Source organism: Cuculus canorus, chromosome 2 (assembly GCF_017976375.1).
Source record: "Cuculus canorus isolate bCucCan1 chromosome 2, bCucCan1.pri, whole genome shotgun sequence".
Lineage (NCBI taxonomy): Eukaryota > Metazoa > Chordata > Aves > Cuculiformes > Cuculidae > Cuculus > Cuculus canorus.
In genome coordinates this window covers 160,784,989-160,797,847 of record NC_071402.1, presented here as the reverse complement: position 1 = coordinate 160,797,847, position 12,859 = coordinate 160,784,989, and the positions used below count along the sequence as shown (strand labels likewise).

At 50.7% G+C, this 12,859-nt stretch overlaps 1 protein-coding gene across 4 annotated transcripts in view; it reads right to left on the bottom strand.

Annotated features, from left to right (window-relative positions):
* The window catches only part of DHX30 (DExH-box helicase 30), a 61,122-nt gene that overhangs the window by 23,951 nt on the left and 24,312 nt on the right, over positions 1-12,859 (bottom strand). For all 4 annotated transcript variants that reach the window (XM_054058899.1, XM_054058898.1, XM_054058896.1 and 1 more), the window contains one exon: positions 3,467-3,597. In XM_054058899.1, coding sequence (XP_053914874.1) covers positions 3,467-3,597 — 131 coding nt within the window. The remainder of the gene's footprint in view (positions 1-3,466; positions 3,598-12,859) is intronic.

Genomic DNA, 12,859 nt, shown 5'->3' with positions numbered 1-12,859 from the left:
TTCCAGCACAGCACTGGTCCTCTGGGATGGAGCTTTGCAGGCTGCAGTCTGTCAGCTCAGCAGAATCAAATGCCAAGAGCTCCCTACAAGAACAATTCGGTTTCAAAGTAACTGTTCCTACGCACGCTGTCGCGCGACCAGACTGTGCCCAAGGAGCAGCAGGCGCTCTCTGACACAGTTCCAAAGGCAAAGGCAAGCAAATCATCTTCACCGCTTCCTCGCTGCAATTTTAACGAGCAGCAGATTTCATCACGGGGAAAGAGGCAGATATCGTGGTGATCAGGTACAGGAGAACCCAACCTTCAGCTGCTCAACACCAGCAATTAAAAGAGAACCAACAGCACCTCCAGAGCTCCTCTTAGAATCATAGAACAGTTTGGGTTGGAAGGGACCTTAAAGATCATCCAGTTTCAACCCCCTGCCATGGGCTGGGACACCTCTCACTGGTTCAGGCTACCCAACGCCCATCCAACGTGGCCTTCAACACCTCCAGGGATGGGGCAGCCACAGCTTCTCTGGGCAACCTGTGCCAGGGCCTCACCACTCTCATGGGGAAGAAATTCCTCCTTATGTCCAGTCTAACTCTGCCCCTCTCCAGTTTATCCCCATCGCCCCTCGTCCCATCCCCACACGCCTTTGGGAACAGCCCCTCTCCAGCTTTCTTGGAGCCCCTTCAGGGACTGGAAGGACTCTCTAAGGTCTCCTCGGAGCCTTCTCTTCTCCAGGCTGAACAACCCCAACTCTCTCAGCCTGTCCTCATATGGGAGGTGCTCCAGCCCTCGGATCGTCCTTGGAGCCTCCTCTGGACCCCTTCCAACAGCTCCATCTCCTCCTTCTGTTGAGGATTCCAGAATTGGCCCCAATCCTCCAGCTGAGGTCTCCCCGGAGAGGAGCAGAGGGGCAGAATCCCCCCCGTCCCTGCTGGCCACGCTGCTCTGGATGCAGCCCAGGACACGGGTGGTTTCTGGGCTGGGAGCGCACGTTGTGGCTCCTGTTGAGCTTCTCCTCCCCAGCGCCCCAAGTTCTTCTCCTCAGGGCTGCTCTCAATCCCACCATCCCCCATCGTGTACTGAAAGTGGGGATTGCCCCGACCCAGGGGTAGGACCTCGCCCTTGGCCTGGTTGAACCTCACAGGGTTCTCTTCCACCCGAACAGCTGCACAGGAGCAGCTGAAAAACCTGCAGAGGCAAAGAACGCTACAAGCTGAATTCTGCCCTTGTTAAAAAACTGCTCCAAATCAGGAAGTCGTTCTGCTCCTGGTCCCATGGTTGAGTTTCTGCAACGCTCAAAGGAGGGAAATGCCTAAGGAATTCTCTCCTGTTTCTGCAGCAGAGATGAAAGGTGGCGGGTGGGTCCCGCTGGGAAAACCCCACCTAAGGGAAAGGCTCCTGCCTTTTCAGCTGGCCGCCTGCCACCTGATTCACATCGCGCCGTCGGAAATTGCCGTGCGCTTTGCCCAGGGGCTCTGCATGAAAAGGCATGGACCTGCCAAGGAAAAACGCTCTCAGGAAGGCCGAGGTCCTCACTCACCTCCAAATGGGCCTTCTCCGGGTCCTCTCATCTCTCTTTCTTTCCCAACACTCTTTTTCTGGGTGGCTGGGGCTTTTCAAGGAGTTTTTTTGCGATCTAACCCTCATTTTTAGTTCGGTTTTTTTTTTGTTTTAATCTATTGAAGTGATATCAAAAGGGTGAACTGATCCACAAATGAAAACAATGAGGCTTTGGATACAGCGGTCTCAAATTTAAGTCAGGAAACTGCACTCCAGCTTGAGGAAAGGCAGAAACCCACCAATAATAAAGGAACTCAAAAGTAACCATTACGAATGTATTACCTAAACCCAGGGATGCTTGAAAAGGCCGTGGTAATAAAAACAGTCTGGGAAGTTTTAGACGGAATGCTATTGGAAAATGTTAATCCATCAGAGCTGGATCTTTTCCTGGAATATTCGTTACAGTTAAACTTCAGCTGGAACGAGCTTTCGGCTCCAGAATGAGCTGGTGTGATAAAAGTAGGCAAAGCCTTGAAGAGCACCCGTGTCGGGTAAGAACTGCATCTCAGACTCCAGCCCAGATTTGGATCGAGGCCCCTCGCATCCCAGGAAGAGCTCAAACTACTTGGCAAACTGTTTGCTTGGAATTCCTCTGCTTCACTGAACAGAGTCTGCATTTCATTTTGCCCTTCAGGAGCATTAGAAGCTTCTCTCCACTGCAAAAGTGTCGGATCTGCTGGAGGGCAGGGAGGCTCCAAAGGGATCTGAACGGGGTGGATCGATGGGCTGAGACCAACAGGATGAGGTTTAACGAGGCCAAATGTCGGGTCCTGCACTTGGGGCACAACAACCCTGTGCAGCTCCAGACTGGGGGAAGAACGGCTGGAGAGCTGCACAGAGGAGAAGGACCTGGAGGGGTTGGTTGATGGTGACTGAACATGAGGAGCAGTGGCCCAGGTGGCCAAGAAGGCCAATGGCATCTTGGCTTGGATCAGAAATGGTGTGGCCAGCAGGGCCAGGGAGGGGATTCTGCCCCTGCACTCGGCACTGGTGAGGCCACACCTGAAATCCTGGGTTCAGTTGTGTGCCTCTCGCTCCAAGAAGGATTTTGAGGCTCTGGAGTGTGTCCAGAGAAGAGCAACGAAGCTGGTGAGGGGGCTGGAGAACAAGGGTTAGGATGAGAGGCTGAGGGCCCTGGGGGTGTTTATCCTGGAGAAGAGGAGGCTGAGGGGAGACCTCATTGCTCTCTACAACTGCCTGAAAGGAGGGTGTGGAGAGGAGGGTGTTGGGCTCTTCTCCAGAGTGACAGAGGACAGGACAAGGGAATGGCCTCAAGGTCCACCAGGGGAGGGTCAGACTGGATGTCAGGAAAGAATCTTTCACAGAAAGGGTCACAGAGCCCTGGTAGAGGCTGCTCAGGGAGGGGGGGAGTCCCCATCCCTGAAGGGGTTTAAAAGACGGGCAGACGAGGTGCTCAGGGATATGGTTTAGTGGCAGATGGAATGGTTGGACTCCATGATCCAAGAGGTCTTTTCCTACCTGGCGATTCTATGATTCTAAACAGATTCTTCTTTTCTGATTGCAATCAAACATTCAAGGCGCAGATATTTGATCTGTTAGAATCCCCAATAAAATCTAGGCCTGCTGAGGTCCAAAATACAGGGTTTAAATTCTCATTTTCTAAGGTGGGGGTGGGTCTTTCTGCTGAGAAAAGCCATTACAGCCAGCCACTTAAAGACAAAATCCATCTTTCCCCAAGAGATGGGACTTATATTCACCTATTAAAGCACGTGGAAACCAAGAGAATCAGGAAGAAGTGAGACTATTTCTTGTTTGAATGATTATCACATAATTTTTATGAGGAATTAAAACACTCCTGTAATTTTCTCTCTTAAAGAGTTACTTCCATGACATCTTGGCTCAATTCCTACCCCACGTGCAACCTCCCACCACCCGTCCCCACGCAACAGGATCACCTTTTTCCGTGGTCCATTGGTATGGATGTAGACCAGCTTGTCTCTCGCATGGGAAATGCCCAGAGCTCTTCCAATTACACTGTTGAGCAAGTTTTTAGGCTGTGGAAATTCCTTTAATAAGTCTCTGGAATCTGGAAAAGAAACAAGAGAGGAACTAAACATCTCGGAAATCTTGTGCTGTCTTGTTCCATACGTGTTAAAACACCTGCTGAGCTGCAGCTCTGTGAGCTTTCCCATCCCTGAGGTTACAAAGGAGCATTAAATGGTTTATGGGTGATGTCTCCGGGCATCAGCAATGCGGTAGGCAGGGAGCTGAGGTCTCCTGAGCTTCAAACGCAACGTGGGCACTGCAAACGCAAAACGGGCACAATCACCTATGTCCTATCCTTCTCCTGAGATGCACAGATTGTTCCCCCTTCTATTAAAAGTATAGAAAGCATGAATCATAGCATGGTTTGAGTTGGAAGGGTACTCAAAGCCTATCCAGTACCAACCCCCTGCCATGGGCAGGGACACTTCCCACTGGATTATGATCCAACGTGGCCTTGAACACCTTCACGGATGGGATCTGGAGGTTGTGATTGATGGCAAGTTAGAACCATGGAATGGTTTGGGTTGGAAGGGACCTCAAAGCCTGATCCAGTTCCAACCCCTGTCATGGGCAGGGACACCTCCCACTGGATCAGGGGCTCCAAGCCCCATCCAATGTGGCCTTCAACACCTCCAGGGATGGGGCAGCCACCACTTCTCTGGGCAACCTGTTCCAGGGCCTCACCACCCTCAGAGGAGAACATTTCTTCCCAAGATCTCACCTCAATCTTCCCTCTTTCAACTTCAAGCCATTCCCCTCACCCTGTCCCTGCAGTCCCTGACACAGAGACCCTCCTCAGCTTTCCATCCTTCCTCTAGGCAGAGCTGCAGCACCAACAGTCAAACTCGGCGATTCAGTGACGTTAACAACCACCCAACAGTCTTGAAAGACTTTTTCTGTCCCCCAAAAAAGGAAAACAGCATCACAGAAAAACCAACAAAATATACAGACCTGTTGAATCGGGATACAAATAACCCAGCCCAGAATTCAGAGCCTGGATTAACGCACTGAGCCGGTGCCACTGCCTCACTCTGGATTCAAAAGAAGCTCTGTTTGTCATTCTTTGAAATTGAAAACAGACTGATAACACCAAGCGATGACACCAAGCTGAATGGAGCAGTTGTCACAGCAGAAGGATGAGATGTCATCCAGAGGGACCTGGACAGGCTGGAGAGACAGGGCTGGGAGAACCTCATGAGGTTCAACAAGGCCAAGAGCAAGGTCCCACACCTGGGTGGCGGCAATCACTGGTGTCAGTCCAGGCTGAGGGATGATGGGATTGAGAGCTGCCCTGAGGAGGACTTGAGGTGCTGGGGAGGAGAAGCTCGACAGGAGCCACAACGTGTGCTCCCAGCCCAGAAACCAACTGTGTCTTGAGCTGCATCCAAAGCAGCATGGCCAGCAGGGAGGGAGGGGACTGGACAGGCTGAGAGAGCTGGGGTTGTTCAGCCTGGAGAAGTGAAGGCTCTGAGCAGAATATTTGGGAGAATATTAGGAAGAAATTCTTCATGATGAGGGTAGGGAGGCCCTGGTCCAGGTTGCCCAGAGAAGTCACAGATGCCTCCTCGCTGGAGGTGTTGAAGACCAGGTTGGACAAGGCTTGGAGCACTCTGATCCAGTGGGAGGTGTCCTTGCCCATCGCAGGGAGTGGAACTGGATGGACTTTGAGGTCCCTTCGAACCCAAACTCTTCTATGATTCTCCCTGTCTACTCCACTCTGGTGAGACCCCACCTGGAGTCCTGGGTCCAGTTCTGGAATCCCCAACATAAGAAAGGAAATGGAGCTGTTTGAACAGGTCCAGAGGAGGCTACAAAAATAATCCAAGGGCTGGAGCACCTCTGCTATGAGGACAGGCTGAAAGAGTTGGGGTTGTTCATCCTGAAGAGAAGGCTATGGGGAGACCTTATAGCCAGCTTGTGATACAGAAAGGGGCTCCAGGAAAGCTGGGGAGGGGCTTTTTCCAAGGGCCTGGAGTGATAGGATGAGGGGGAATGGCTTTAAATTGGAAGGGGGACTACTTAGATTAGACATCAGGAAGAAATTCTTCAGGATGAGGGCGCGGAGGCCCTGGCACAGGTTGCCCAGAGAAGTGGTGGCTGCCCCATCCCTGGAGGTCTTGAAGGCCAGGTTGGATGGGGCTTGGAGCAGCCTGATCCAGTGGGAGGTGTCCCTGCCCATGGCAGGAGGGTGGAACTGGATCAGGCTTTGAGGTCCCTTCCAACCCAAACGGTTCTATGATTTGGCCTCTGGTTGCTTCCCGTTTCAAACACAATGCCCTGAGAAGCGTTGTGATGAGTAACAGACGGAGCTTAAGTAACACGTTCATCTTAAATGCCCAAAAGAAAAAGCAATTACTTAAGGATAGAGCCCATTTCTCACGTTCTGAGGTGACTCCTCAGCAAAGACTAAATATTTAATCCACTCTAGAGCAACGGAGAATAGGATTTCTGAATAACAAAGCCTAGTTCTGGCTTGCAGCTCCGACTCTGAATTACCAACCGCAATACAATGTATTCTTCACAGCTGACAATGCCATATTCAGCAGGACTGGCTGACGCATTCGGAGCGACTCCAAGCCTCGCTGGATCACCCTCAGCCCATTCTTATCCTGAATTTGAGAGCTGAAAGGACCTTATCTTGTATGAAGCTGTGCCTCATGCGTAGTTTATAAAGAAACAATCTGAAACTGGAGAAATGGATTTGCAGAACATTTCCTTCCCTGACAGCCAGGATTTCTTGGCATCTTCCTCCAAAAAGTCTTGGTTCTCTCACTGCTGAGAGTGGATATTTGGTTAGGAATCACACTAGCAGTAGACACAGACCTGTGGTGGCAAGGAGGACAACCTAATAGTCCCCAAAACAGAGCTGATGCAAAGAGTAGTGATCAACAGCTTGATGTTCACATGGAGATCCGTCACAAGTGGCACCCCTCAGGGGTCCATACGAGGACCAGAGCTGTTTAATATCTTCATCCATGCCACAGACAGAGAGATTGAGGGCACCCTCAGCAAGTCTGCAGATGACACCAAGCCGAGTGGTGCACACCAGAAGGACAAGATGTCTTCCAGAGGGACCTCGACAAGCTGGACAAGTGGGTCTGTGTGAACCTCATGAGGATCAACAAGGCCAAGGGCAAGGTCCTACCTCTGGGTCAGGGCAATCCCCGGTTTCACAGAATCACAGAATCACAGAATCACACAAGGTTGGAAAGGACCCATTGGATCATCGAGTCCAACCGTTCCTAACACTCCCTAAACCATGTCCCTAAGTACTTCATCCACCCGTTCCTTAAACACCTCCAGGGAAGGCGACTCGACCACCTCCCTGGGCAGCCTGTTCCAGTACCCAATGACTCTTACTGTGAAGAATTTTTTTCTGATATCCAACCTGAACCTCCCCTGACGGAGCTTCAGGCCATTCCCTCTAGTCCTGTCCCCTGTCACTTGGGAGAAGAGGCCAGCTCCCTCCTCTCCACAACCTCCTTTCAGGTAGTTGTAGAGAGTAATAAGGTCTCCCCTCAGCCTCCTCTTCTCAAGGCTAAACAACCCCAGCTCTCTCAGCCGCTCCTCATAAGACTTGTTCTCCAGCCCCCTCACCAGCTTTGTTGCTCTTCCCTGGACACGCTCCAGAGCCTCAACATCCTTCTTGTGGTGAGGGGCCCAGAACTGAACACAGTATTCGAGGTGCGGTCTCACCAGTGCCGAGTACAGAGGGAGAATAACCTCCCTGGACCTGCTGGTGACCCCATTTCTGATACAAGCCAAGATGCCATTGGCCTTCTTGGCCACCTGGGCACACTGCTGGCTCATGTTCAGTCGGCTGTCAACCAGCACCCCCAGGTCCTTCTCTTCTGTGCAGCTCTCCAGCCATTCTTCCCCCAGTCTGTAGCGCTGCATAGGGTTGTTGTGCCCCAAGTGCAGGACCTGGCATTTGGTCTTGTTAAACCTCATCCCGTTGGTCTCGGCCCAGCAGTCCAGCCTGTTCAGATCCCTTTGCAGAGCCTCCCTACCCTCCAGCAGGTCGACACTTCCTCCCAGCTTAGTGTCATCTGCAAACTCGCTGAGGGTGCACTCAATGCCTTCATCCAGGTCATTGATAAAGACATTGAACAGGGCTGGACCCAGTACTGAGCCCTGAGGAACTCCACTTGTGACTGGCCTCCAGCTGGAGTTAACTCCATTGACCACCACTCTCTGGGCCATCCAACCAGTTTTCAACCCAGGAGAGTGTGCGCCTGTCCAGGCCAGAGGCTGACAGTTTCTGAAGCAGAATGCTGTGAGAAACTGTGTCAAAGGCTTTACTGAAGTCCAAGAAGACTACATCCACAGCCTTTCCCCCATCCAGTAGTTGAGTGATTTTGTCATAGAAGGTGATCAGGTTAGTTTGGCAAGATCTGCCTTTTGTAAACCCATGTTGACTGGGCCTGATCACCCGGTTCTCTTGCGTGTGCTTCATGATAGCACTCAAGATTACCTGTTCCATGACCTTCCCTGGCACTGAGGTGAGACTGACAGGCCTGTAGTTCCCCGGATCCTCTCTGCAACCCTTCTTGTATATGGGCACAACATCAGCCAGCCTCCAGTCTAGTGGAACTTCCCCAGTCAGCCAGGACCTCTGGAAGATGATGGATAGGGGTTTGGAAAGGACATCTGCCAGTTCCTTCAATACTCTTGGGTGGATCCCATCCGGCCCCATAGACTTGTGGACGTCTAGCTGGGCAAGCAAGTCTCTAACCGCCTCCTCTTGGATCACGGGAGCCTCAATCTGCCCCTCTAACTCTTGGATTTGTAAACAGAAGGAACAACTTTCTTTGCTATTAAAGACTGAGGCGAAGAAGGCATTAAGTACCTCAGCCTTGTCCTTATCCCCTGTCACTGTTATTCCTTCTGCATCCACTAGAGACTGGATATTCTCCCTCGTCCTCCTTTTCCTGTTAATGTACTTGTAGAAAGACTTTTTGTTGTCTTTCACAGACTTAGCGAGTTTTAATTCTAGTTGGGCCTTGGCCCTCCTGATTTTTTCCCTGCACGATCTCACTTCGTCCCTGTAGTCCACCCAAGATGCCTGTCCTTTCCTCCAGAGCACATAGAGCTTCTTTTTCTTATTGACGCATCTTGAGATCACCCTGCTCCACCAAGCTGGCTTTTCCCCCCGCCGGCTCCTTTTCCGGAACACAGGGATGGCCTGCTCTTGAGCTGATAGGATTTCATTTTTCAAGAGCGCCCAACCCTCATGGGCTCCCTTGCCCTGAAGGACTGTTTCCCACGGGACTTTGCTAATCAACCTTCTGAACAGGCCAAAGTCTGCCCTCTGGAAGTTTAATGTGACTGCTTTGCTAACCCCCAGAATGGGGGATGATGGGATTGAGAGCAGCCCTGAGGAGAAGGACTTGGGGTGCTGGGGAGGAGAAGCTCGACAGGAGCCACAACGTGCACTCCCAGCCCAGAAACCAACCGTGTCCTGGGCTGCATCCAAAGCTGTGGGACCAGGAGGATGAGGGAAGGGCTTCCCCCCATCTGCTCTAGTGAGTCGCACCTGGAGCCCTGCATTCCATTCTAGTCACCAACCAAAGAATGACATAGAATAGTTGGAATGGGTCCAGAGGAGGCCATATATACGATCTGAGGGCTGGAGCACCTCTGCTACGAGGACAGGCTGAGAGAGTTGGGGTCGTTCAGCTCAGGGGAGACCTTAGAGCAGCTTCCAGTACTGAAAGGGGCTCCAGGAAAGCTGGGGAGGCGCTCTTGATCAGAGACTGCAAGGGATAGGATGAGGGGAACAGTTTGAAGCTGAAAGAAGGAGACTGAGATGAGATATCAGGAGGAAATGTTTTCCTGTGAGGAAGGTGATGTGCTGGCCCAGGTTGCCCAGAGAAGTCACGGATTCCTTATCCCATGAGGTGTCAAGGCCAGGTTGGAAGGGGCTTGGAGCAACCTGATCCCATGGGAGGTGTCCCTGCCCATAGCAGGGGGTAGAACTGGATGAGCTTTGAGGGCCCTTCTAACCCAAACCATCCCACAATTCCATGATTCATAGCACATACAATGCCCACACCACAGCTCCGAGATCACAGAGGAGAATTACAAGCCTGTCTTGGCGAGCAGACAGCTCAGGGAGGGGTTATCAAAGAGGCCAATTAACTCATTTAACTCCCTTAAAACCAGCAAGTGCTTCGGCTTTCCTCGATTGTGAAAGTCAGCGGTAATTCCAAGCCAAAAAGCTTCCAGGTGTAGCGGCTCAGCCTCCTGTTAACCCCACCAACACCGAAAGACATCATCAGGTACTCAGGTACAAGGAGAGCACAAAGGAAATGGCCTAAAGTCTTGACCAAGGGAGATGGAGGAGCATTAGGCCGATTCCAACAGCTTCTGTCTTCCCTGAAGAAGCAACAAATCAACAGCAAGGACAAACTATTAAACGCAAGATAGAAACCTCAGCAAAGAATGCTCCTAACGCATGAAAAATTCACAGGGAAGAAGAAAGCCCTCTGGCTCCATAATATCCATTTCATAAGGAATTAGCCTAGGCATGTTTTACTGGGGAGAGATGGAGGAAGATGGAGAAGATTCCACCTGGCAGGTTAGTGTGCAGTACACCAACACAGTATTTGGAGGGGTCTGGGGTTTTCTAACCATCGCCCAGCGACTACGACTCTTTTCAGACACACACAGTCACAAAATCTCAGAATCACTGAGGTTGGAAAAGACCTCTAAGCTCATCCAGTCCAACCATCAGCCCAACATCACCATGTCTGCTGAACCATGTCCTAAAATGCCATGGCCACACGCTTTTTGAACCCCTCCAGATGCTTTCTGAAGCCCTCCAGGGATGGAGACTCCGTCACCACTCTTTCAGGAAAGAAATGTTTCCTAACATCCAATCTAAACCTCTCCTGGTGCAACTTAAGACATTTTCCTCACGTGGATCCCATGTGGCCCCAAAGACTCCTTGGTGTCCAGGTGGCAAAGCAGGTCACTAACTGCTTCCTCCTGGATTAGGAGGGGTTTATCCTGCACTCCATCCCTGTCCTCCAGTCATAAACACACACGCAGCTCCTGTCTGAACAAGAGCAAACTGAAACATGGGTAGAACTGCCAGGGCTTCTTCAAAGGAGAGCGAAAACCCCAGCGAAGGAGAACGACCTGGAGATGTCCAGAACTCAGCTGGACACAGCCCTGATCAACCTGCTCCGATCCAGCTCTTCTCCAAGAAGGAGAGTAGGCGACGAAGCACCACAGCTTCAGCCCAACCTAAATCCCTCTGTGACGCTACGAGACGGCAAATTTAATCAGTCTCAGAGAGAGATCCTTTCTCAGAGCACAGCAGAGGTCAAGCGATGAGCAGGAGTGCCACACACCCGACTGAGCAGGCAGGGAAGAGCTCTTCTCCAGACTCTGCTCCAGAATCCTGTTGGCTGGGCCGAGGAAGGGAAACCTCAGCTTCCATACCCACGTAACGTTGCCAGTTTTGAAGCTGGCATCCGATCAGCATGGATTTTTCCATATCCGTATCCAAAGCTACTAACAAAAACAGTCAAACGAGGACAGCTAACAAGACACCGGCTCACAAGTCAAAGGCTTAGAACCTGCCCTCATCAACAGCTCTTTAAAATAATTTTTACGGCCTCTGGGGGTTCAAGCGGCAGCTGCGCAGGGAGGGCAAACTACGAGGAGGACTTTTTATCTGCTCATCTGAATCTTCCAGTATCACCAGCTCTCACGGTAGTCAATTTGCTACACAAACTGGGAGGATGATGCCAAGCCCAGCAATGCCCACCTCAGCGGCACTGCAGGTATCATAGAATCATGGAATAGTTTGGGTTGGAAGGGACATCAAAGTCCAGCTAATTCCAACCCCCCACCATGGGCAGGGACATCTCCCACTGGCTCAGGCTGCCCAAGGCCCATCCAACGTGGCCTTCAATACCTCCAGGCATGGAGCAGCCACAGCTTCCCTGGGCGACCCCTTCCAGTGTTTCACCACTCTCATGGTGAAGAAATTCTTCCTAATGGAACGGGCACTCCAGGAGAGAGAAACGGAGCCCAGAGATAAAGTTCTCTCTGAAAAGGTGTGTTAGAAAAAGCACCAAGGAATGAGGTATGAAAGAGGGAAGGAAAAAAAAATAGACCTGGTTTACTGCTTTTCTCAGGCAACACCTGAACCAGCTCATTAAACAATAATTTGGGGTGGTTTGGCATCCACTTCAGAAGTTCATTTGCTCTGCTGAACAGCTTGAATGTAACAAAGGCCATCTGAGTCAGCCAGGAGATAAAGCTCAGCAGGGCTTCAGAAACGAAAATGGAACCAAGACCCAAAGAAACCAGAAACTACAGAGAGAAAATAACGATGATAATAAATAAAAAGTGCTGGATGGTGGGAAGGAAGCACCGAACACAGAAAGATGAGAGGAAAAAAAAAAAAACAGAAAGAAGTTTTTTATATAATAATAAAGCAGATTTCTAAAGTGGAAAATTACAGCCTAAGAAATCAAACTCATTGTAAAGCAGTGTTTTTAAAAGAGGGAATAGAGCAGCCTGCGAACAGCAACCTCCAGCACAGAACTTCTTGTACCTTTGTAAACTGGGAGCGTTTTTCATGCTTCCTAATCTAAGGAAAAGCAATTGTCAAAATACAACATGAAAATATGAATTTAAAGAAGGACCCATTCCTTCTGCCCAGTAGGGAATCATTCACCCTTTGGATGCCTGGACCCCTCGCACACAACTCTGTCCTGGGCTGAAGGATCAACATCCGAAAGAGAAAAGAAGTCTTCCAGGCTTTAAATGGATACATTAGATTTATGGGCACAAAAAATATCAGGTTTCGTCTTAATGAGAGCTTTTGGGTTCTCAATAAGAGTTTCATTCTGCTCAGGACTACACAGAGGAAGGCCAGAGCGAAGCCCTTTGTACAAGACACAAGGATAAAGCCACAAGCTGAGCTCAGACCTAACAGAACTCGCAGCACAGCAACAGCCGAGCAGGTTTCACTCTGCTCCGAACTGTATGAAGAAGGGCAGATTGAAGCCCTTTGTACAAGAAACAGGGATAAAGTGATGCTCCGAGGTGCCCGTAGCCTGCTCCAGCTCTGACCAAGTGGAACTTGGTGCATGGCAACAGCCGAGCAGTTTTCATCCCGCTCAGGACTATGTGAAGAAGGCCGGATCGAAGCCCTTTGTACAAGAAACAGGGATAAAGCAACGCTCCAAGCCAAGCTCTGACCTAACAGAACCTGCAGCACGGCAATGGCCAAGCAGGTTACACTCCACTCAGGACTATGTGAGAAGGCGAAATTGATGCCC